We start from the raw sequence: 26,986 nt of genomic DNA, 5'->3' as shown, positions 1-26,986 counted from the left end.
TTTAAATTACAATTCATTAAGCAATCAACAAATGCATTTTTCCAATTCCAACTTAGCTTATAGAGCATGTCAATACACTTTTCAAATCACACTCGATTTTGGCGCAATAATCCTCGTGGGCAAAACATTTGAGAGTCACACTTATTTCAGTTCTATAGGCCACATGTACATTGAATTATGATACTGTCACAGATTGCCTCGAGAACACACCATCTCTTGAAGACAGCTAAAGGGTTTTTATTAATTTAATCAAGGGGCTCTGTAAGGGCTGTCCCGCCCTTCCACTTTTGTTTTGTTTAGAGACTGCTGTTCCCTCCCTTACCCAGGTGTCCATCAATTCTGCAATGGTTGGTAACTCCTACTTTGTAAGATCTTTCTCGTCTAAAGGTAATGGCATAAAGGTAGAAGCCCTTATCCGAGTCGCCCACAGAGAACAATCGAGATGTATCCTGTTCTAAACTCCTCAGGACGCAACCTATGTTGTGGATTTTGTGCCTTTAAGACACTCATGTCGTAGCCTTACACGCCAGACTATTACTGTAACTGGATCTAGCTGCAGCTCTCCCTTGTCTCCTACTCCACCCACCTTCTTTTCTCTCTCCCGGATACTGCCTCTTCTGTCCATCCGATGTTTCTCTTTCTGCTGACTACCTCCATCCTCCAAACGTACTGCTTATCACGCTCTCACCTCTCCTTGTACTACTCTACTACTATTACTACCCCTCTCCTAACTCCTACATCTTCTCAATCCACACTACCACTACTCCCCTTTTCCAAAAATACTGTTTCACGCACACCCTCAAGCACCACCCTTTTCTTTCCCTTGGCACCTTCCTTTCACTCTCTACTCTTCCACTAATACACACAATTCACACCCTCTCAAGCGACAGTACCACTTTCACACCAACCACCACCTCACCTTGCACACTCCACCAAGTCTCCTCTGCTCAGTTCTTGTTCCATCTGGTCTTAGTCCTCCTGCTCTTCCCTTTACGTCACCCAAATATTCAGAATGGGTAAGTGGGGGCGGGGCTTACCTGTATTCTTGTCCGCTGGTATCCCGCCTGTGTCAACGTCCCAGTTCATGTGAGGGTCCCCCAGCCTCGTAAACACCAGTTTGAGGAGGATGCAGTTCACAGTCCACATATAATGTGGTGTTGGTGTGACCTGCTCTCCCTGAGCGGGCGGATTTCGCTGGCTTTCTAAGCAGATAGTTAAGCTGGATGGGGTTGTGCGACATGCTGCGTTTGGGCTGTTTTTCTGTTTTGGCCATGTCTTGTTTGCTCGGCTTTCTCGCTCCCTGGCTTGTCTGGTGGTTGTGCCATTGTTAAGAATGCTGATCGTATAGATCCTAAGAGACAAAGGACAAGACACTGGCCAGAATGGGACTGTAAAGACATATAAGGATACAGTGGTACTATTGTCATGCAACTAAGCACAGGGGCTTAGGAAGTGGGAGCCTCTCAACTCCTGCACCCTGCCACTGGGGAAGGACTGGTTCTAGTTTCCACCCTGGTAAGCCTCTGACTCCAGGCTAAGAAGGGTCCCTTCACCCAACTGTCAGGGACAGCTCAACTGGCCCTTTCACAATGTACATATTTGTGCTTTCCATTATTTGCATTTTGTATCCAACACTAAACTATACCAATACTGCTTGGTGTGCCCCATGACCTGGAATGGTCACACCTTTAAGAGTGTGTGGTATATTTTCTGTTTGTTCCCTTTGTTTTGTGTTGAGGATTGGGGTGTTGGACCCATGTGCTTGGAGTGTAAAAGTACCATACATATATGTTCTGTAACATGTTTAATGATTTACTTAATTGCTCAACACACTCATGCACCCAAACATCATGATGAGGCTACTAACACCGCTCCCCTCTTACAAAACTGTGATCCCTCAAAATATGCAATTTGTGTCTAATTATTTTGCACCTTTGTGCCAATAATTCATTGCGCTCTTATTTCATCATTGTTCTCCTTGTAAACTATTGCACTTTTGTTCCATTAGTGAATTGCATCTTTTTTCCTTTTATATGTGTTTCTCGTACTTGCACATTGTGCTCCTGACTGCCCCGGTGTGTCATGTAATAAATGATTGCTCTTATGTGCTATTAGCAGGGATTGACATAAGGGTTTGATAAGCAGTTGCTTAAACTAGCCCCTGTGTATCACCATCACCCAGTAACTAGGAGTTTTCACTAGGGGTCGTGGAGCTAGTACAGAGCAGTCCATAGCATGCTGCAAATCTAACTTGCACGTGAGCTACACACTATAACCTTTAATCCGTTATGAATGTTGTACTGTGCCCTCAATGCCTTCTGTGTCCTAATGCTCCTTAATATACATTCCCAAACACAGGGTCATGTTAGGTTGACATGTTTGTATGTTACCAGTTGGCTTGGGGCAGCAAACCTAGCATTTGCTTGTTGGCTTAACACAAGCCAGGATCTTAGGGGCTTCAAGCAGGAGTTCCTCACTATTTCAAACACTTCATTAATAAACTAGCCCAAGTACCCGGCTTCGCCTGGGATGTCCATTCTCACATTTGTTTTCTTATTCCACCGAAAATAATGAACAAATATTGTTTGCCACAAATGTAAAACGCAATACATGTTCATTTCACTAATTAATTGAACACCAAATTTTCATTTATCTCCAATTTAAATTCTCACATTAATATCCTATACAAATAGGATATTAATGTGAGAATTTAATTCAGAGGTAAATAAACATTTGTTCAATTAATTAGTGAAATTAACATGTATCGAGTTTATTACAAAAGAAATCAATGAAAAGAAAGACGGTCACTCTCTTCTAAAAAAAAAAAAACAAAAGTGAAAAGCAAGACCACCAGTTAAGCACACAGTGCGATGAGCACTTTCTACAAATGACCTGTAGATGGCGTGCCGAACACCACAAAATGTAATGCCGAAAAATCAAAAAAGGTCAATTATCTCAGGAATGGGATGACCTATCAAGCTACAAATAGTTGCATTAATTATGCAGTGAAATAAAGAATATTGCATTCAAACTTCATGACGCCAGACGTCGCTGTTCATTCGAAGTTATGTCCCCAAAATCAACGCCACATACAAATCCACAAACAAACATGACTCTGTATTATATATATACATATATCTATCTCTCTCCATCTGGTGCCACATTTGTAGTTTCTCTTTAGCGCTCTCTAGTAGATTCTCGATTTAAAAGTTGCAGTGTTGTGTTGGAAAGCTACTCCGTGTGTCTTCGCACTTGGAATTAATTGCACCGTGCTGCTAAATTAATTTGACCTTTTATGCTAAATGAACATTTACTTTTCTGCCAAAAAATATTGCTTCTTTGTCCCTCAAAATACACAGAATGAATTTGCAACTCTATTGCCCACCACACCTTTGTGCCTCAAATACTTACAAACGCATTAGCATCTGGGTTTTATTGTATCCTTACTACTGAATGCACAGGTGTTCCTTTGAGCTGTATGCATCATCATTGTTCTTGAACACTTTGCTCCCCTTCACGCTTACACTTGAGTGTAGTTTCAGTTACATGCATGCTTCAAATTTAATTATCATCTTTGTGACTGGCTGTGCTAGAACGCTTCTGAGTGTGGGCCCATAAGCATGCTTTAGAATATATTAAAATATTCTTGTGGTCGAAATATACTGCAGAATTGAGTTGTATCTAGATAACAAATGGTTTACTTAAGTCGGGATGCCTTATTATGCTAAATTGTATGATTAATTATATCCTGTGTGAAGAGTAAATCGGGCTTCCTTCAATGACATAAGTTCCCTGATGCTCACGGCTTCCCTCTGGTTTATTCTTAAAGGATGTAACGATTGTTCATATAAAATATAGCACAATATGGCAATCCCAGTTTTACTTGAAGGATGGCATAATGCACTTTGCAGTTCCTTTAATCGGAAACAAGACACTTGTAAATCTTCATTCTTTAAGACAAAGGTAAGCAGGCTTGTTCAAACCTTACCCGTCATCAATGATGTTGGTTGATAAATGGTCTTCAGGTAAAATATCCTCCAGCCCAGTTTGTGCTTGAAAAGCTTTGGAAGTCATTGCACCCAGTCAAGTTGATAACTAGGATCAACGGAGCAGACTCATTCAATTTAAAGTTTAACATAAGCTTATTGGAGACAAGTGCTGGGTCAAAATAACAAAACCAGAGAGACTTAAAATGTAGCTCCAAGGTATTGGGCATCTCCAGTGAACACTAACTGTAATATAGACAGATGTTCCTAATGAGTGTGGGTGGTGCTGGGATTTGGGTTTCCTTACCAGTTTTGAAAATGGTGCACAAAAAGGTTGTTTCAACCAAAGAAAGGTCTCTGACATTATCTGGTGGTTGTGGGGTTTTCCAGCAGTTCCAATACCCTGTGTGTATGAGGTGCATGAAGAAAGGCCCCACACAATCTCAGTTTTTGGGGTTTCCTGCACCGTTTTTAGTGTCTCTAGCCTGACAGTCTTAGATCCAGAATAGCTCTGTCAGGAGTGTGTCTGGATCCTGCTTTGATATTCCCTTATCTGAAGATATGGTCTTCCAGTAGCCGGCAAAGCCATGGAGGGTTCCTCTGACATCCCTGAGGGTCGAGCCCAACATTTTTTCTCCCCTCTGTACCTGCTCTGCTTTTCAGAGCCTAGGATCTCCTTCTGTTCAGGTACTCGTTCTTCTACCTGCCTTCATCAGCTGCCTGGGGCAAACTGGGACCATCAGAAATGGATTTGCTTTTTATTCTTGATTCTTGGTGTGATTTCCTTTCCTATTTCCTTCAGCCTACCACATCTGTCTCCCTCCTCCACAACTTTCTCTCCAAACTTGATTTGCCATAGACTGGAAACTCTTTAACTGATAACCTCCTGACAACCTCCAGACCATATGTTCTTATTCCACCTCCTTATATATTTTAATCATCTTCTGCCAACATGCTGGTATCTTACACACAACTGCTCACTCTTACCACCCTAGTTTCCCTTACACCAATGTGCTTCCTGATGATCTCCACCAACCTCTTTGCCAATTTCTCCAGATGCTTCCTTCAGTTATTTATCATCAACCTCTTCCTTACTGTCACCAACCACTGCCAGGCCTTTCCCAACTTCCTCTATACTAGCACAAACCTTTTCCTCAGCACTTTCAAACTCCTCATTACTCTTCCTGAATGTTCTCAACCTCTCCCGCAGAATTACTAGTCTATGAATCCCCCCAAGAGCTTTCTGTGGGATTTGAACTCCCTCTATGAACTACTTGATCTTCATCTTTGCCAGCCCCATCTCTTCTCTCACAACCCTCCTCCTCAAGACCGCCACAAAAATTCTTCTGGTCCAGAACCTCTTCCGAATTATTGCCAAACTCTAGATCTTGTTTTCCATCTCAAGTGTCTCAGTTCAGGGTGGGTCAGGATGGCATGTCCTTACCCTGCTCCATGAACCTCCATCCATTTCTAGGTTTCCATTGCCTTGCCTAACCTCTTCTCAGAGGTCTCTATCCAGGGCTTGCACCTCCTGGCCATACCAACTCTCTGGGCTTCTGCTCGTCACCTTTGCCTGGCATCACAAAGCCTTGTGGACCTGTGCTGCAAACCTCTTCATGTCTTCTCTATGCTCTCCTCTCATCTCCAAAGTCTTCTCTCCAGCTTCAGCTCCTCTACACAACTCCTGTATCTGCTTTTCAAACTCTGACCATCTTCTAACTTCACACACATGCTCTGACTATTTGGCTCTCTGAATTTTGTAGGGCTCTCCCCCTCCCACCCTGATCCCCTTTTGGGCTTTGGGTCAGTGTCTGCAGCTTTGTCCTGCAATCAAAGCAGGGTTGGAATTGATTATTACTTATGGGTGCACCTGTCCTCAGTTTTGCCCTACGGGGCTAGATCAAGCCTTCATCTATGATATCCACCATATTGGTTTCCTTCATGACATCTTCTGCTCCTGCCTGTACAGGGCCCAGGTCTCATGTTTCCAAATTGTGTAAATGATCTGCTGTTACTCTTGGTAAATTTCTGATTTCCCCTGAATGTGGAGAAATTACTGTCTCACAGTAGTATTGCAACATTGTATTCTTGGAAGGTGAGAACTGTTCCGGGAGACAATGAATTGGTAACTTTGGATCACGTGGGGTTACATCTGTGGTCAGAATTTACAACGTATCAAACTCCGGTCAGATTCCCCTGTTTGGGTCATGTAATTAATGACTTACTAATAAGTATTTTGTGTGTAGGCACTTCTCTATTTCTGGCACAGCTCACTTTTGTTTGACAGTACACCAATAGTTGAGCAATTTGTGTCGCCCTTGGCTAATTCTCTCACAGCTCACTGTACGTTTGACACTTTTTAAAAAATGTACTGTTGACCCGTTTTAAAAATTAAAATGAGCACTTCTTATTCATAGTGAATCAAAATCTTTATGCTTTGCCTTTTAACTCTTGCTGTTCTTTTTTAAAGTGAGTGTTCCCTTGACCTTGGCCTGGCCATGGCTCAGTCCTCCACGCCTGGCGTACGCTCCCTCTTTCCTGCCACACCACCCAGGAAGAGGTCTCTCTGCTCCTGCAGCTCTGCAATTGATCTCTCTCAGTGCAAGGGGGTGGGACCATCCACTGTTCTTTAGTTCCCGGCGAGGGAGGTGAATACCCAGGGTCAGAAACCATACCAGTCATTTGCAGAGGAAGTTTCAAGTTATCACACAGTTTAACTCCAATATAGCCTACAAAGATATAGGGATCTTGTGATAAGAGAGGATAACTCATATGCCTCTCTGGGGATATCCTGTCCACTAAGCGGCAGTAGGGGGGATTTTTATAAAGTGTACATGCACGTGTGAATCAACGTGTGATGGCTTCTTCTTTCCGTTTAATTGAAGTGTGCTTGTTACTCACAAGATGTATTTACATACCTCTGTGGTGTTTTACATTGAGCTGTCCATTCTTGTGAAATTCGTACACAATGGCACATATATGCCGTATTCATTCCTAACCTCACCCAGGTATTTTTTTTAATAGCTTTTGCTTGTTCAAATGCAGTATTTGAGACTCATGTTTTTTCACCACTAAAAATGACTTATTAATGGCATTCTTTATGGACGATTGGGCAGACTAGTTCTCCACGAATTTCCGCAATTTCTTTTACAAAAAGATTGCTAAAGAGCAAGTATTGAGTTGCTGGCACTGTTTCTGAAAAGGCTAGATCCCCCAACTTTGAGGGTTCCATGTCTTTATAATGAATACATAAATAACAAAAACCTTTTCAGCGAAAGAAGAATAACAAACTCTTTTTTAATTTGGGGTCCCCAAACCACCCCTCCCCCCCACGTTTACACAGCTTTATTACCCCTCCAAATCACCCAACCTTTTCAATCCCTTACCCTATCCCCATATATACTTTAACCAAAAATTCAACATTTTATTTGTAATTTATTTTTCACTGAAAAGCGTTTTATTTATTTTTCATTATAAACACTGTTTTACCAACTTTGAGTCCACTGTGAGAATGCCTTTCTTCCTTGCTGCGGAAATAGCCCAGTTTGCTTTGCTCAAATGGCTCTTTGAGCCGAACCAGCAAGAAGCTCTGTGTCCACTGGTATGCAGAGAATCCAGACTAATATACCTAGGTGGCAGTTGTCGGCCAGAGATCCATGGGTTTGCAGCATGGAGAAGCCTAAAGTTCAAGGGGCATGCCAGAGAACAAAACAACCCCTTTCCAACAGAGACCTGGAGGCTTGTTTCCCCGCCCCTTCCCCCCTGATGAGGTAGACTTTGATTAGACTTTCGAGCTTTCAGTCTTTGGAAGACTTTTGGGTGATTTTGTTTTATTTTGTTTCGTTTTTCTTCTTCCTTCTGTATGGACTACCTAACTTGGATGCATTTGTATTTTTGAACACTGCCACCGTGTCGCTGAACCCTTTGGAGAAAGAGGGGCCTTCCCTGTTGTGTTTACCTCTTTGTTGAGGACCCCACTGTTCCCTCCTCTCACGTTTTACACAGACTTCACGTGAAGACATCATGACACTTTACATTATCCTTCTAAGTAGATATTTCATAAAGATTCTTAAATTGCATCTTTGTGTCTGGTCTCAGTTCTGCAGCAAGGGGACAACCATCCTAGCAACCCTTCACAGGGGATAGCAGTCAATTATATACAATACTATGCTGGTTGCCAACGCCCCAGCACTGCCAGGACCATGTAAGCCACTATATAGTAAAGCAACATGGAAAGGTTCTGGATGTCTAGGTTTTGCTGGTAATGCTCACAGAGGGAGTAATATAGGTGTACTTCTCTGCTGGTTGAGCACTGCAGCTGAGGGAGGATCAGGGAGTTGATTGGACATGTGACCTTTGGTTGAGCTGCACGTTTATGCTGGGCAATTTCTTTTTACATGAACTGGTTGAAATTGAAGCCATACCGAACAATAATATTCCTAAACCCTAAAATTGTGGCGGTTGGGTTGGCACCAAGATACTAATTATTGCTGGTACAAGTTTTGATTTCAATAAAATTCATACTTTAGCAAAAAACTTTGACGTATTTAGTCAATTTCAAAGAACTAACATTATCACAATTGTTTGGTATCTTGATAAGTCAATCAGAATATACATTTTGAATTGTCCTGCAAGACCACCAGCACAACTGCATAAGTATGTTATTCTACAAGTTTTGTGACAAGACATAGGGTTAGAGTATCTTAAACTCTTCAGCGCATGAAGCAGGTGTACTTAACATGTGACTACAAGAAGAGATGAAGCCCAGGTAGGTTGAGGTCTAGTCCCCTAAATTTGAGATGAGATATCGAGTTACTCTTGCAATACTCAAGTGTGTCCCTATGAAGTACTTGCTATTTTCGATAAATGCCAGGGATGTCAAACTGCTTTGTTTAGCAATAGTTTAGACAGAGAGCCTTAAACCTTGTAGGTGCTTTTTTGCTCATATAGAATATTGTTTCATAGAGAAGAAACTTCCTGTGATCCTTTAAGCACCACATAGCCGCTTTGTACAGTGTGATATGTAGGCTAAAATTGACATTTTTTCTTAATAGCACATTTGAATGGATATGTTTCAATTTTTATTTTATTCATTTTGTTTATCTCTTGCCCAATCACTGTTGTCCCATCACCTTACAAACAGGAATTTTATTAGCTTTATAAACCACTGACTGATAAGTGAAAGCAGTGTATCTATGAGAGGTGTACACCTAATCTGATGCATGATTGATTTAAATGAGCTATGTCCTTTATTTAGGAAAAGTGTGCAGAGTAAACCATCTCTAGGCGGTGCAATTGAAGATATGATTTCTATTGCCAACTCTTTCGCATAAGCAATCTGTTCTTTGTAACATTTTGCTTAAGTATTGACAAATCCTTAATGGTGTATCATAGTTGGTGTTTAGATTTCGGTTTGCCAGAGGGGAGTACACAGAAAAGCTTGGTCACATAGGGATTAACCCACTAGGAGTTAGGCTGGTTGTAATTTTAATGGAGCAAGCATTGTAAATGTTTTGCAATAGAAACAAGATATATTTTCAGAAACAAGCTCAACATTTGCTCAATGTCTTTATCTTCTTGTAATCAGTTCACCGCATTCCTATTGTTAAATCTCTTAAAAATATACACTAAAAGAATTTGGATTAAACCTACTTATGATTTCTCTCCATAGCTGTCCATTTTGAAGAGCTAATTGTGTCCTTTTTTCCTTTGTCTTTAGAATTTGATGATTTTAAGTGCATACCCTACGGAAATGACAACAGTGGTTCTGCGGTCAGCAGCCTCACTAGCTATGACTGGTCTGAGAAAGAGGACGATTGCCAGAGCAGAAAGCTGCCCTCCTTTTTTCTCAGCTCTGAAAGAGTGCCCTCTCCCTCCACTGCCATCCTTCAAAAGAAGCAAACCTTCTTTGGAAGCTCTGAGAGTATTACCATGACTACCACCATCTCCAAAGTGACCACCTTTTCGAGTGAGGACGCTACCCTCAAAGAGGTTACATTTCCATGTAACATGGACCCTGCTGCAGCATTTGAGAAAAGGGACATTGATGAGTTTGGAGACTTTGCCGTGCCTGGAATACAGGGTGTTGAAGGACCCATCCATAGCCAAGAAACTGTGTGTCCAGGATTGATCACCAGTGGCTTCCCTTCTGAGGAACAAAAGGAATCTACCGATGATTTTGGTGAATTCCAAAGAGAAAAGCCCAAAATGAGCAAATTTGACTTCTTATTGGCTCATTCCCAAGGCAAGGTGAAATCTAGTGAGGAAATGATCAAGAGTGAGCTTGCAACCTTTGACTTGTGTGTTCAAGGTGAGTTTGAAAGAATGTGCGCATCATGCTGCTTAAAAAGCTTCACACCATTTTGTTCTCAATTGAGCTCACTGACTAAAGGTAAATATTCAGTTTTAGACCACTGATGATGTGGTCCATGATACAGTATAACCATGCTTGTGCTTTGCACTGTAATTCACTGTTGGTCACAATATTCTGTCAATATTTAGTTTTAAAAAGTGGTCAACATGCATGCCTTTAATCCTAGTTTTCGGTGTGTTGGGCAGCCCTTACAGTAGTTTAAGCTAACTTGCCAAAGTCAACCAAGGCATATAATTTGAAAATGTCCATTTTTATAACCTCCTTATGAAAACGGTAGCAGTTATATGTTAAACAGCTCTATTCATTAAATGGCCATAGGTCAGACAACAAGGACGGGAATAGTGCATCTATTATATTTTCATGAAAATAACTTGTCACCTCACTATCAGGGTCTCATAAGCGGAGCTTGAGCCTGGGGGACAGAGAGATTGGACGCTCATCTCCATCACCATCTTTGGAGCAACCCTTTAGAGATCGATCAAATACTCTGAGTGACAAACCAACTCTTCCAGTCATCCGGGACAAATACAAGGACCTCACAGGAGAAGTAGAGGTAAGAGATACACGAAAAGTGTGCTAAGGGGGATGACAATATTTAGCCTGTGTGATGTAGGTTGTCGCCTTTAATTTTGTACTTGGAGAAGACTGAAATGGTATTAAGTTCAAAAGTAATAGTCAAGAAATATTTGTGAATACGTTTTGATATCCACCCTATTTGACATTTAAGCATGTGTAATACATTGCAATAAATGCTCCATCTCTTTCTCTCTGGCTGATGAGATTATGTGCACACTTTTCTGGTGCAGACCCTAAAATATTTCCTGACTAGGTGCACAAAAACATGTGCTGATAAATACATTATTTATTCGGGGCTGAGCATTTTTTATCTACTTTTCCTGGTGAATTCTGCATTTGTTAATGTTTCATTTCTGTTGTGGCTAAATTAATATTTCCCAAAACGGAGGTGGGATATAAGGCTTTCAATCACTTATTTGTAGTTTAATAGCTGCATGCACGCGTTTTGTTTGCAGCTTCTTTACCAGCAAGTGCACACTGTTCTGCAAACAAATGTGTGTAGTTTGAGAACAAAGCACCAAACTGTAAAAGAGAAATGGATGAGTCCCAAAGTTTTGCACTGCTGATTCTCAGTATAATCTAGATGCCAGCAGGGTCGAACTCTGGCATAAAATTGCCTTGGGCACTGAGGAAAAAGTGGCCCAGGGTTGCAAATGGCACTTCATTCCTTTTGTGACAGACTATTTAAATAGTACCCAAGGGAGAGATTTTTGATACAATGTAATGGTAATTGTGCAATTTAAAGAATATGCATTCAGTAACCTGGTCAACACTACTAGCCAAATAGTGAAGTGACTCATCAGACTGGCCCACATTGGCCAAAAAAGTGGCCCACACTAACATTTTGCGTTTTTGGTTCTGGCCTTGACGCATTGCCCTATAAGCCAGTCCGAATATATGTGTGCCAGTTTAGTTTGGGGTGCAGTGCAGATGGGTCAGGGCGTATGTGAATTCCTTCTGTAGTTCAAAAGCGCTCTGAGCATGTTAATAGTGGATGATAAACACCATAAACCTCAATGTATTTTGTGGCATAAATCATTTAATTTAAACATTTTATTTCGGCAACAATTGCCATAAAAGTAACCAACGAAACGGAATGTTCCAGCGAAACCTATGCACCAATAAAAACACATGTGCATCGTTGATCCAAAGTGACTAGGGCAACAATCATTATATAAAATTATGAAAGTATATTTTTAGATATACAATTCTTGTTAATCGCATTGTGTGTGCTGAGTTTAAACATCATAGCAATTATCGTTAGAACTTTTCCAACTTGTTTTAAGGTATGATGGCACATATACATTCTATTTCAATGGATTGCTTTTCTCCTGCAGATTACTCCTCTTGATAGATATCCCTCCACAGCTCTGCTGCTTGGAAACTTTTTCCACAGAGGGCGTACTGGACCTCGACTCGGCCGTCTTTCATCGATTCATCTTGTGCGGTGGTCGATCTGGAAGTGACGTCAGGCGCCATACAAATACCATGTCACTATGCCTCAGTTCCTTTTTTCCACGCGCTCGCACACTGCTTCGGAAACTTGCTTGAGTTTCACTCTGTTATCAGTACATTTTTATTCGATTTACCTCCTCCATGTCAGGTTTCAAGCGGTGCTCGGATTGCAAGGCCAAAATGTCAGTGATGGACCGACATGACATCTGTTTATGGTGTCTGGGTTCCACTCACGACATGGAGACCTTTGCATCGTGTGCCAAGATGCAACCCAATTCCCTGCGAGAAAGAGCCGGTAAGCTGGCCCTGTGCCGACCGTTGCCGAAATCTCTGGCGCTCTCTCTCTCGTCCGGTCTTCTGAGGCTGAGACTGAGTAGCCCACTCATCCCAATGAGAGCCGCCACCGCAAGAAAACGAGGTCCCACTCCAGAAGCCATTCCTCATCCTCTTCCTCACGGAAGAAGCGACGCCACCATCGGCAGGAATCGGATTCTTCCTCGGAGCGAGGTAAGCCCTCTAAAGAACAGACGGATTGAGGGATTTGCTTAAAAAAGAAATGCTTGACATGTTTTGTCAGCAAGCGGCTGTTGGCGCAGCTCCCACCCCCGAACAGCAGGCATCAGCAACAAAAGCAGTGTTCTATACCCCCGACCCCACGGTCGCCAAAAAGTCGATGCTGACTGAGTTTTCGAGCTCTGTGGCCTACAAGTACACTAATAACCAGATTTCCACTGTGCGAAATTGCTGAAATGAGTAAGGCAGACAACACTCTCCAAGATTGTCATACGTGCAACTAGTGAAATATTTGTAGCTCCACCATCTTCCAAAAACCGTGAATATGCCTTTCAGCAGCGGCCTTCTTTAATTGACTGTATCTTTTTGCCAACTCTTGTTTCTTGATTCTAATCAATGCTTTATAGGTCAATCTAAGTTTACAAATGATCAGTGTCTTATTGTGATGTTTGTTTTATGCAGCCAGAGGTTTTTTGTTTCTCTGCATTCCTTTTCGTACCATGGTGCCCCTACAGTTGTTTATTGTTTCAAATTGCGACTAGGTAGAGTTACAAATAGATATTTGCACCCACGGAAGAGCGTTCACCCAATTAGGTGGCTGGAAGAGCATGTGAGAATATAGTCTGTACCGCCTGCTCTTTTCAGCTACCCGAAGCCCTTCCCCGCGTAGCGCCATCTTGTTGGTTGGGAAGCAACAGGATGCGTCTCCCTGTTGCCTCCACGCATCTCCACCGTCCCCACTCCTCAATTACATTATTATGCTTTCCCCACCCCACCCCTCTCCCTCCACTTACTTGCTGGACCGGGCTTTGTGCTCCAGTTCTGGGGCGCCTCCCGCATGGAGCCGCAATGGAAAACGGACTAAGTATTTTTTCCTATGACTGGGCATTTTTATTTTTTTCTCTGGAAATTGGTTCAAGCAGTAGGGCAGAGCCCATCTCGCGAGGGAAAGAAATGAACTATTTGCACCATGAGCCATCTCTGGATGCGACTAGCAATCGCGCCTGAGCCTGGGATGTGCAGGGCAGTAATGGACCGCAGCCCTCCTTGCTTTGCTCGGGCCTGCCTAGGCTTGGGCTGGCTGGCCATTACCGGCCAGTTACGCCGCCTGGCTGGGGTGTGATTGCTACATACAAGCTTATAAAAAAAGAAAAGTGCCTTGGTGTTAGATTCTTCTGTGTCATTTAAGAGCATAATTAGCTCTGGGCTTAAGGAGTTTAGATTCCGTACATTTTCTATATTGTATTCTTTCATTCCCATTGGTCCCATTTCAGTGAGCAGTGATTGTTAGAAGGCATATTATTAGACTGGACAATGGCCAAACGCACAGTTTAATGGAGGACCTGAAGCCATGGTCAACACTGTGGGCCTGACCTATTACCACAAAGACTACTGGGAGATCCCTATTCGATAATACAAGACTTAGCTTGGAACATTCATCCTTCATTGTCGTTATTAGTTGGCATTACATGGTAACTTCTGAAATAACTGGGTGACTCCCACTCGTCTTTGTATATTTATCTTCTTTATTATTGGGTTCTAATAAGATGCAGCTGCAGCACATCCGACTCCTTCAGCATAGAGTCTTCTACTGCTCTCCACCTCCCAATCTCACAGCATTCTTGGAGTAGGATGCCAACATCTCTAAATGTAGAATCCTACAACTTCCTCTGTGTATACTATACCTTAATGAAATAAACTGACATATCTCTTTCCCTCCACAACATGTTGATAAATAACACGTGGTAAAAGTAATGACACCATAACATTTTGATATGGAAATTATATTATTTCAAAGAGATTATAAATCACTTCAAACGTGCTACCCTCTCCTTGTTCCACACATCACTCCATCCACTCGCACTGAATTCTCATAATCCTTTTTCACAGTTATCTCCTGTGAATACTTACTCACATTTTTTCCCTTCCTTTGACAACTTTATCTGGTATCCAGGCAAGTACCTTTTCTTTCTACATCAACATTTATCATGCCACTCTTTAGCCCTTGCACCACTCATTTGAATCTGACCCTTAACTTGTTCAATATTCAATATCACCATTTTTAACAGACATAACCAACCCGGCCTCAAAAAAGTATTAGGTTTGATTCCTCTAAAAACCTCATATTGAGCAACTTGCGTTGTACCATGAGGAGTAATCCTATATTGAAATACCCTACGCATCAAAGCTTTCTGCCAATCCTCATTAATGATCATGACATCCTTATTCCATCCATAATTGTCCTGTTAAACCTCTCAACACAACCATTACTTTGCGGATGATATAACTCAGTCCTTTTATGCTTCACTGCCACACTGTTCAACCAACTTTTAAACTCTTGACGTGAACTGATGTTCATTTTCACTCAATATCTTAGAAGTAAAACCCTCTCCAAAATACACTCTCCAAAAACGTTATTACATTTCCTGGCATCCCCTCTCTCCAAATTTCTACTTCCGGCCATTTTGACAAAAGATCCATCAAAACTGACATAACTGTCAGACGCACCTGCAAAACTCAACAGACCCAACAAATCGACTGCAGTGGTTTCCCAAGGAACCTCTGGGACCTGTGGCACTTCCATGGGAGGTGTCCTTGTTTCTAATACTTGATCAATGTCTTTGCATTCTCCACACTCTTTAATTTGACGTTCAATGACGTTTCCATTTCTGGCCACCTCAAATCTATCCTTGTAGCAGACTTTGTCCTGGAAATCCCGATATGCCCCTCATGGCATAGATTCACCACAACCCCTCTCATCCCGTCAGGAACTAATAACCTTTGACCCCTACAAACCTATTCTCCATGAATACTTAATTCAGTTTTCACTTTTTAATCTCCTCATGTCATGCATTACTCCTCGCTCACCACCCACACTCCATCTCCCTTGGACTTGCCTCTTCAACTTTTGGTAAATCCCATCCTCTTCACAAGCTTTAATCACTCATCTTCTTTAAGGCAGCCTTCATTGATGAATATACCCTTAATTTCATCTTTCAAGTTCATCTGAACCCCATCCCTCATAATGGCATTCCTAGATAATCTAGCCATTACACCACTTTTTTTACTGATACGTGTTAAACAACAATGTCCAAGCCTTCTAACTTTGTCAACCATTTAACAATTCTTCTCGAAACCTCATCTAACCCTCTTGTTGAATATTGCAACCAAAGGTTTCGGTTCGTCCTCACTACAAAAGTCTGACCCTATAGATAAACTCAAATTTTCATGATTGCCCACACTACTGCCACCGATTCCTGCTCAGAGTAGTGTGACTCTACCTCTTCAACATCCTATATGCAAAAGCTATGGTTTTCTCTCCCACCACCATCCTCGTGCATCAAAACTGCTCCCAAACCAAAATCACACGCATCTGTATACACAAGTTTTCACATCTTCTTTGAAACCTCTTAAAATCTGCTCTCCCATTATGTCCTATTTTAATCCTTTAAATTCCATATCGCAGTCCCTTTCCATTCACATTTCACTCCCTTTCTCGTGAGCTTTCAATACTAGTTTTGATTGGTAAACCCTTAAACTTGGAATATTTATTTATTTTGATTCTTGAAGGGCACTACACGCCTGTAGGCCTCCGAGCTCAGCAAGTAAGAGAAAATGAGACAACCCAGGTGGAAAATCTAGTCCGGATGGTTAAAAAGATGTCTTCACCGGTTTCTTAAATGTTGCTAGAGACACAGAATTTTTAATGTTTATAGGTAAAACATTCCAGTCACAGGTGCATTAAACTCGAAGCTGCAGGACCCAAAGTTTTTCAGTCCTGATGTAGGCTGGTTGAGTAGAGAGATGTTGGAAGAGCGCAGAGATCTACTAGGTACTTTCTTTGTTGGTCGTTTTGTGAGGTAGAGTGGGGCTTTGCCATTTTGGCATTTATAAGCAAGGGATAGGGTCTTGTCCTTTAACCTCTGTTTCACTGGCAGCCAGTGCTGTTTCCTCCTGGCTGCGGTAACATGGTCCTGCCCGGCCAGACTAAAAACTGCCCAGACAGCCCCATTTTGGACGGTTTGTAATAGCTTCAGATTATCTTGAGTGCTACCCATCAGCAAACTGTTACAATAATCCAAACAAGAATTAATCAGTGAAGAAGCTAGGAGGATCTGTTGGTGATGCTGAGATAGGGTCTAACCTGATGTAGAAGTTTGGTTATGTAGCCACAAGATGAATGAATTTCGACGGACCTGACTTTTCATGGATAGGTTCACGTCCAGCGTTACTCCCAATGTCTTTACCGACTTGAGTGGTGTTACCAGCTATAATGAAGGTTTCATACTGCTTGGGTAAGCTCTTTAGTCTGGGGCCGGATGCCAGGATTAATGGCTCTGTTTTTGAATCATTCAACGCTAGAGAGTTAATCGCCATCCACGTTTGTATTTTGGCATAAACTTGATTCACTGCCTCAACATCCTCCTGATAATTTCCTGATAGTTCAAAGAGTACTTGTGTGTGTCATCTGCGTAGTTAATAAATTTGATGCCAAGTTCCTCCAGCAAATCAAGAAATGAGCGAATGTAAATATTAAAAAGCAGGGGGGACAAACAGGATCCCTGCGGTAAACCAGATGTGTTGAATAAAGGAATGGCTTGAGCATTCTCAGCTGCCACTCTAGATGATCTTGAACCCAAAAAAGACGCAATCCGTCTAGCTGCTTTTTCATAACAGTTTGCTATGGATGTTAGTCTCTTATGCAGGAGATTGTGATCAATAATATCAAAGGCCGCTGAGAAGTCTAATAAAAGTAACGGCGAAGGATGTTTTTTCTCAATGATATCCGTGATGTTAGGTTTAAGATCCAGTAAAGCGGTTTCGGTGCCATCTTGTGCCTAGAACCCTGACTGGTTGATATTAAGGATGTTGTGGTTTTCTATGAAGGTGTGCAACTGCATATATACGGCACTCTAAGATCTTCAGGAGAGCAATGTTAGTGATAGGTCTGTAATTTCCTAGAATAGAGGGGTTGAGGGAATCCTTTTTCAGCAGTGGTCTAACCCAAGCCTCCTTAAGAGTGGCAGAGACCGTGTCGGATGTAAAGGATGAGTTAATTGGTTTTGTGATCCTTGGAAGGAGTACGTGCAGTGAATTTTTCAAGATGTCTGGCGGACAAGTATCTCCAATACAGGATCTCGATTTCAGGTTAATAATAATTTCTTTAATTTCCTGTTCAGTACACATGTGGAATTCAAATTGGGGGATTTTATTGGCATGAATGTTTTGGCAATTTGTATTATGACAATCCTTTTTTATCCAAATTGACCAATTGTTTAACAATTGTTTGGCGATGCCCAATCATTTTTGGTGTGAATAATATTCTGTCAATTCAAGAAAGGCGACACCTCTATCTTGTTCTTAGGAGTGGTCATTTCAGTGATGCCTGTAACCGCACTTCTCTTTGGCTTAACTCCTCCTCCTCCCTCAGATTAACTATATCCCATATAGTCAACTTCACACTTACAAAATTTACACTTTTTAATTGTCAACATGGGGCCAGCCTCCCAATTTTTCAAATACTTCCCTCAGCCGACTGCAATGTACTCCTACGTCCCGTCCGCCTTTCCTCCTTACTGCATGGGCATCCCTTGCTAGGGATGGGAGACGGAGCATTTTTCCCCAGAAAAAATCTTCTTCCCCTTTAAATTTAGAGGCGGGCAGGGGCACGGCCCTGGGAGCATGCTCTCCCCTGACTCCGCCCACTGGCACCACTCCTCAGTCCTCTTTTCCGCATCGCCGTGAGCAGACCGCTTTCACCAGCGCTCCTGGGTTTGGCTTCGGCCTTGTAATTCCACGCTCTCTTCCCCAGATACTGTTGTTTGTCTTTATTCAGGTACTCGGTCCTCTGGTGCCACGCTCCTCGCCGGCGCATGTCGATGTCCTTGGGCTTCTGCAGGCGTCCATCGTGTGAAGGGCTCTTCCCTCAGTCCGACCCCCACGCTCTTTGCCTCCACTGCCTTGGCCCCGATCACAGCTGGGAGGGCTGTACTGCGCGTGACGCACTTACACCGTGCACTCTGAAGAACAGGTTAGCTCAATGGAGGGAGTTCTTCGAACGATTGCCTCCAGAGGACTTGAAGGACTTTGTCAGGCACAAGTCAAGGCCCAAGGTAGGGCCGCTATTTTCATCTGCACTTTGCAAAGGTGACTCCTTCCCAAGGAGATGTCCAAACGGGAGGGAGGTTCTAACACCAGCACGGGTACCAAGGCTGCTTCAGCTACTGGCCGCTAGGCCGAGGGGTTACTAGATCCTACCAGGGATATTGCTGAGGGACCACAAGGTTCTTTTACCGGCTGTCCATCTGAGGGGCTACGCCCTAATACTGGACAAATGTCTTGAGGGGTCGCCTGTACGCAGCACTACCGGCAGCACAGCCGAGGGCACAACCACTACCAGGCTTCGTCCTGAGGTGCAGGGTAGGCTTCAAGCTCCACTGCCAAGAGTTCTGGAGGAGGCCGGGCCCAGCGAGGCAAGCACCACAGTGCCGGCACATGGCATGCAGCCTGACAAGATGGCCGCCACGCCAGACAAAATAGCCTCTCGTCCGATACCCCCCCTGGTGCAGAGCAGGTGGAAGAACGAGTTTCAAGGTGGGACTGGTCTTCACCAGGTACGTGGCCTACTGCATTTCCTTCAACGTCACAGGGTAGATACACCCCGCAGGCAACAAGGCAGAGTACGCCCAGACATCAGCAACCTCAAGGCCCTACTCTTATGCCACCTAGCGCCCCACCGGCCTGCGAGGACAGATTCTTCGGGAAATTACTCATGCTTATGAGATCTCCTTAGATGGGCACCAGCCTACGGGATGTGATCAGGGACATGCTACCTCCTGTCCGGCCCTCGGCACCCATAGTCTTTCCTCCTATGGCTCCAGTGCCTCAGGCCCCCACACAGCCTCTGCTGCCCGTGTCGGCCCCCGTGCTCCTGGCTCCTCTGCCTCCTGCACCACAGGCGGTTCCATACCAACCTCTGCAGCAGCCTCGGGCCCTGGTCGTCACACCTCAACCTGCGGTGCCCAGTACTCCTCCACCAGTCCCGGTCAAGCTGGACACCCTGATGGACACGGAGGAGGACCCCCAACACACCGTCTTCGGCCAAGGCTTTCCATGATAGACTTGCAGGTCTGCCCGAATACTTGGGGCTTCCACAACCCGAGGTTGAACAACTTTGGATGGGAACCTTGGCCGAGGTCCTCACTCTACGCCCCGCAGCTAGAACGGGTATTCCGATGCAAAAGGACATTGTTGCCTTGGCCAGGAAAGGATGACTTAAACCCCATTCGGCGCAGCCCACCAATCGGCCCCTCGACGCCAAGTACAGGCAATTGGAGGGAGATACACTCTTGCTGTCGGCACACCCTCAAACGCACTCTTCAGTGATTGCCGTGGCCTCCATCTAATCTAAGCCTGTCTTCCTCGGCCACCTCTTCTTCGGCCGTGCTAGGCAAGGAGGAGAAGATCTTGGAGGTGTATGGAAAGAAGGTCTACTCCGACGCCTCTCTGCACCTTCGTCAGGCGAATGCTGATGCCATACTCGCAGCTGTTAACCAGAGGCTTTGGCGGGAAATGGGGGACTTCCTGCCAGAACGTCCAGTACACAGGCGCGCTTCAAGGCGGGGGCTGGCAGAAGAAAAGTTGTTGGGCCAAGACATCAGTCCACAGTGGCGCATATAGACACCTCAGGCCGTGCCATCTGCATCGCCACGGACATGAGAAGGACTGCCTGGCTGCGGGCTACCAAGATTAACCCGGATGTCCAGGAGTGCATATTGGACCTTCCATGGGAGGGTAGCAACCTCTTCCATTCCACCATCGATGAGGAACTTGATAAGACAAACAGTTCCCAGACTGCAAAATCTTTATCCTCACAAAGTCAACGCCCAGGACTTGCACCCAGACGCACCAGCGTTCCGACAAGGGGCAAGTCTTCGGCGGCTTCTGGGGGGTTTCAGGAACAAAGGTCCAGGCAGCTGGTCCGATCTCAAAGTCCGTACCGCCTCAAACGACACAAGGCTGGGAATAAGGGATTCTTTCAGTCCCCCTCCTCAGTCCCAGCCTCAGAGGGAAAGAAGGCATGACATTCCCCTCCGGGTCCACTTGTCGCTGGTGGGGGGCAGGCTTTTGCTCTTCACGCACCATATTGGCGCGCAAGGTTTGTGGACCCCTGGATTCTATCTGTAGTGTCCACGGGCTACCGCCTACCAGTTCCTCCCTCTCGTCCCCTCCCACAGGTTGGGACAACTCTTTTGGCTGTAATTTGATCACTTGTAGAGAGCCAAGCAGTGGAAGACGTTTCAACCTCCCAGTGGGTCTCGGGCTACTACTCCAGGATTTTCGCAATACACAAGAACCAGTCTGGCCTGAGACTTGTTGGACCTTTCCACACAGAACCTTTCCCTACCTCTTCAAAAGTTAAATATGGTTACCCCAACACCTATTGCAGACACACTGTGCAGGGGAGACTGGATGTGCTCCCTGGATCTGAAGGACGCGTACCTACGCGTCTTGATTGGGCAGCCTCATCAGTCCTTCCTAAGGTTCAGGATCATGGACTTCCATTTCCAATACAAGGTTCTACCCTTTGGCCTCAATTCAGTCCCCATGGTCTTCACCAGGCTTGTGAATGCAGTGGCAGTCCTTCTCAGGGCCCAGGGTCACCATGTCTACCCGTCAGAGCTCGACTGGCCTCTGGAGAAATTTCCCGGTAGGCCTCTGCACCCTGGGCCTCTCTTGTGGGGTATTTTCACATTTTCCCATAGGAAAAGGGTTGGGCTTTCAGAAAATGTGTAATGTGGGGCCACTTTATAAATTATTTCAAGGGCCTCTTTTGGTTCACAGTCCGCCCCTGCTGCCCGTACCTAGATGACTGGCTCGTCAGGGCGAGATCCCTGGAGGCGGTCCATCACACCACCTCCGCCCTCATGAATATGCTACACGAATTGGGATTTTCCATCAATCTCAACAAGTCACTGCTGCAGAGTCTTGCGTTTCTCGGCCTCATCTGGGACACAAGCTCTGAGAGAGTTTTTCCCTCCGAGGACAAGATCACAGCCATCAAGAGGGCCATGTGTCATTTTCTCAGCAGAGCGGTGACCTCAGCATGTTGGTACCAGTACCACTTGGGTATAATGGCAGCAAGTCTACTGGCAGTGCCTTATACAAGGCTGAAAATGAGAAGATTACAGCTGCACTTCGCAGCCTCATGGAGTCAGGAGCGGGGTTCCCAGGCGGAATGCGTCTGCATTTCTCCCTTTCCCCACCAGGACCCTGTCTGGTTAAGCACGGACTGCAAGTTGCAGATAGGCAGACCCTTCCGTCAAACAGCACCACAGTTTACCATCACCACGGATTCCTCCTTGGAGGGCTGGGGGGGATACTCTGGACAACCACAGCATCCATGGAGTCTGGTCCCTTCAGGAACAAGAGGTCCATATCAATTGGCTAGAGCTCAAGGTGATCTGGCTCGCTCTCAAGGCCTTCCTACCACTTACCAGTGGCAAGACAATCCTCCTTCAAATGGACAATTCCACCAGCATGTATTACATCAACAAGCAGGGTTGCACCAGGTCTCCTCCCCTATGCAGCCTGGCTGTCAGCATTTGGGAGTGGGCTCTGGAGAACAACGTTCACTTGAGGGCAATCCACCTCCGAGGGAGTCCAATCTGGAGGCAGACAGACTCAGCAGAGTGGTGGGTGCAGACAATTCCGAATGGCACTTGAAAGATCAGGTCCTTCAGGGGATCTTCAGCAGATGGTGGCAGCCACAGGTGGATCTCTTCACCACCTGGTACAATAGGAAGTACCCTCAGTTTGTGTCCTGGCAGGCACAAGGCCTAGACTCCCTGGGCGTCGCCTTACAGTTGACAGCATGAACACATATGCATTTCTGCCCACTCCCCAGGTGCACAGGGTGATCTGCAAGATAAGGGAGCCACGACACCTCAGCATCATTCTGATAGCTCTCCTTGGTGGCCAGCGAGACCATGGTTCTCAGAGCTGCTCAGCCTGTCGGACCAACCTCCGATCCACCTTCCATTGGGCACCACTCATCTTCTATCGCAGCAGGGAGGCCGGGTCATCCACCCGCCCCACAGAAGTTGGCCCTTGCAGCGTGGTTCCTGAACAGGTCATGTTGAAGCATATGCATCTGTCGCAGTCGAACCTAGACATCATACGGGATACTAGGAGCAATGCTACAAGGAGCCAGTACAAAAGCAAGTGGTCTAGTTTTTGCCACTGGGCGGTGTCTAAGGAGTTGGATCCTCTTACTTGCACGCTGGATGACGTGCTATTCTTCTCTGCACACCTCGCCCACTCGGGTGGAAATAGACACCTGCCACACATATCTGGTGACCATTGGAGCTTACCAGAACTCTGAGTAGGACGTTGTCTCTTCCTCCAACTAGGAGTCCATGGACTAGGAGTAAGTTTGTCACTATGGTGAGTAATTTATAATTTCTGTCCCATTACATCCCCAAATCAAATTATCATCCTGGTATTATTTTACACCTTTGATAATTCCACGAATGCTGTGCATGATCTTATGAAATACGCTTGCTGCTGAGATTAGGCCAAATGGCACCCTTGCATATTTAATCATCCCAATGTTCGTTATAAATGTTGCAACATCTGATGATTCAGGATGAAGCCTGATTTGATGATGTGCTGAGTTGACATCAAGAAGAGAAAATAACCTGGCTCCATACAAATCAGAGATTTGCTCATCAATCTTAGGAAGTGGAAACATCTGTGCAACTACTTTATTGTGAACCTCTCTCACGTATATAAAATTCTTACTGCCCCATTGTTTTTTCTCACAAAAATGATAGGACTAACCCATTCCGAGGCATCGGTCTGCTCAATCACTCCTTCACTCACCATCCTGTTCATTCCAATTATGCTTCCTGTCTTAATGCCAATGTAACTATCCTAATCTTCGATAGTACTGGAATTGCTCCTCTCATCAACTTAATCTTACGAATAAATCCTTTAAAACACCCGACTTGTCTTCAAATGCACCCGGAACCCAATCTCGAATTCCACCTTCACTCGCCGCCTCCTCATTCCAGTCCAACATAATCTTGTGAGATGCTTGTCCCTTCACACCACTCATCATTGCTTCCTTCCTCACTCCTGATCTACAGTTGCTCTTTTGACATTGGGGCCTAACTTTATCCCCAACGCAGCTCGACAACCCCATGACGGCAAATTGCCCCAACATTCATACGCGCACTCTGCTCGTTGTGCTCCTCCCTTGAAATACTAATTTGCATGCATCTCACCTATTATTTCAATAGGATTTTTACCATGTACATTTGCTTTTACACTAACTTCTTTCAGAACACAGCACGCCAACTTGGATTCCCACATATCCTTCCCATTCAGTGTGTAATCTGCCCCACTGTCTGTCAGCATTAGAATGTCAACTCCACCTTAACGGATCTGGGGTTGTTTATCCTGGTTCCCATAACTGCATTAATTACATGTTTGATCCTTGGACCCTCTTGCATGCTCTGCTCAGTCTTATTCATCAGTCATTCTCATTAGTGCTCCTAGTTCGAGCCGAGACTAACCTGCAACACTTAGCTAAATGACCTCTCCCACCACACAGTCTTCACTCCATATACACCACTGTACATTGATCACTAAGCCCTTCGTTTCTAAGAATGGCATATCTCACTTTCCCACAATCCTTAATTTTTCAATACTGTCTTTTTGGAAACCTTGACTATTCATCCCACTCCTCCCTCTATGCACGGCATTATGCTCACCAGAATTCCTAACCTCTTTGTTGAGCTCTATAATCCATAACCCTGCATGCTCAAACTTCTACAATCCGTTTGGCCCGATCCAAGTTTGGATCTTTCGCTTTCAATAACTCTTCCCTCACCCTATCATTAGCACACTTTATCATAAGCTGATGCCAAAGATGTTTCTGCTAACAGTGTCCAAATTGACACTTTACTAGGCGCCTCAAAACTGTTACAAATGACCTAAACATCCCCCTTTTTTGTTCTCTGTTGCAAAGTGATACCTAGCTAGTATTTTTTTCCTCCTTCACCTCATCTAGTTAGACAATGCTAGTGTCAACACTTTTCAGAACTGCTCCATCAGATGCTTGTGCAGGGTTTGGCAGACTTTGATATATCTCCTACTCGGCATGCTTCATGCAGCAATACAAAAGTGCATCCTTCCTTTGTGTCATAATTGGGCACATCAACTGCAAGAACATATTTAAGGAAGTCCTCTTTCCAGTCCTTGCCCCTGAAATTCAGCTCACCAGCCTGAGGCAAAAATAATACAGGAACAGGATTATTAGCCATTCCAAATCAGTAAGTGACACACAGAATATAACACAGAATACACAGTAAAGCAATTAAACTGTGGCAGCCGGTCCAAACTACAATCCTTTGGAATGTTGATGCTTCAGGAAGTTGTCTCTCGCAATGTACACTAATGCATTGTGCTGTCTCTCCTTTCTCCCACCCGGTCTCTGATTACGCCCACGCTATCAGAGCAGTTGTGCTCTTGTTACCTAGAGCTCTCAGAACTGTTTTAGTACTGATGCTCCCCTGTGCTTCAGCTTCAGTCCCTCAGCACGAAAACAATGAAGTCGCGGGAATGGCGTCTTTGTTCCTAGGCAACCACGATTGGATTGTTCCAGCCTGCCTACACAGAAGGCGGCATCTCATCGGTTCCTCCATTACTAAGCGACCTATGATGGTTCGTTGCTGCGTGTCTACGCAGGGGGCGATGAATTCTACTAGTCAACCATGCAACCATTTACCCCCTCCCCCCACGAATGCCGTCGCTACTAGGCAACTGTAACCCGCGCAAGCTCTGGGGGAGCGAGCGGGAGGTTGCTACGAAACTACACACAACTGCGATTGGCAGTGGTTCACACGGGCAGGTCAAGCTCAAGCATGCATCGGCTCCAATCCAGACACCAGGCTCCTACATGCCGTTGCTTTCCACCTCTCCCCTGACACAATCCAGCAGCACCCGCTGCCACTTCAACTCTCAAAGGGATGCATCCTGGCACTGCAAACTGATCTGCAGCTGTACCACACAACAATCCGTGCCAACCACAACCGTAAAAGGCACACAGGTTCCACGCCTTCCACTGCAGCTGACAGGAAGACCATACACTCGTCGCCAGTGAAATAACAAGGTTACTCCAACTCGTCTTTGTATTTATCTTCTTTATTATTAGGTTATAAAAAGATGCAGCTGCAGCAGTTCTAATTCCTTCATCTTATAGTCTCCTACTGGTCTCCACCTCCCCGTTCCAATCTCTTATAACTTTCTTGTAGTTGGATGTTAACAGTTCTAAATGGAACACCACATGGAGAATTGTATAACTTCCTTCATGTATACGATACCTTAAAGTAATGAACTATATAACAACTCCCTTTTTAAGTGACTTGATTTGACTTGATTTCTGTACCCAGGTTTGAACGTAAACTGGCAGAACAGGCAATTAATGAATTGTGGCTTGTTTGAGTTGAGCTTGAGATGAGTATGTAACTTTCCTTGATCGTCAGTTAGGGTTAATGGATCAAAATGGTTGTGACAGGGCACATTTAGAGGTACGGCAGATGCTAAATGAGCTTAGCATTCTAATTGTAATTGTGGCGTTTGACTCACTGGGTGGCTTTCTGGTAACATGGTTTAAAGGTGGGAGCAATTGAGGCATGGATGATGAACTATGACAACTGCATAAAATGTTTCTCTCTCTTGATGCACTGTGTGAGAAACCTCAATTAACACAAGCACTTCATGATTTTTGGCCACCTCGTTGAAGAAAATATATTGTAGATTGAACCAGCTTTGATTTAAGATTCTCAACGTTGGTTACATTTGTGACACTAAAGCGATCAATAATTATTGCAGGAGTTTTTGAAGTCATTTTTTGTAGGGCATTCTAATGGATTTGTCTTCCCCCAAATCGTAAAGTATAACCCCGATCTACTTCATCAGATCGTTTTGCTTCTGTGATTGGCAACTTTTCACTGCAAAGACTTACAGATCTTACTACAAGGTGAAATGCAAGAAGCAGCCTTCCATTTTGACATTT

At 44.4% G+C, this 26,986-nt stretch overlaps 1 protein-coding gene across 11 annotated transcripts in view; it reads left to right on the top strand.

Moving 5' to 3' along the window:
- SYNRG (synergin gamma) overlaps positions 1–26,986 on the top strand; it is a 1,253,369-nt gene that overhangs the window by 970,470 nt on the left and 255,913 nt on the right. For all 11 annotated transcript variants that reach the window (XM_069614681.1, XM_069614680.1, XM_069614679.1 and 8 more), the window contains 2 exons: positions 9,706–10,296; positions 10,749–10,912. In XM_069614681.1, coding sequence (XP_069470782.1) covers positions 9,706–10,296; positions 10,749–10,912 — 755 coding nt within the window. The remainder of the gene's footprint in view (positions 1–9,705; positions 10,297–10,748; positions 10,913–26,986) is intronic.

Source organism: Ambystoma mexicanum, chromosome 9 (assembly GCF_040938575.1).
Source record: "Ambystoma mexicanum isolate Mex_15411 chromosome 9, UKY_AmexF1_1, whole genome shotgun sequence".
NCBI classification, from domain to species: Eukaryota; Metazoa; Chordata; class Amphibia; order Caudata; family Ambystomatidae; genus Ambystoma; species Ambystoma mexicanum.
Note: the sequence above shows the minus strand (reverse complement) of the source record. Positions and strands in the feature narration are given on the sequence as shown.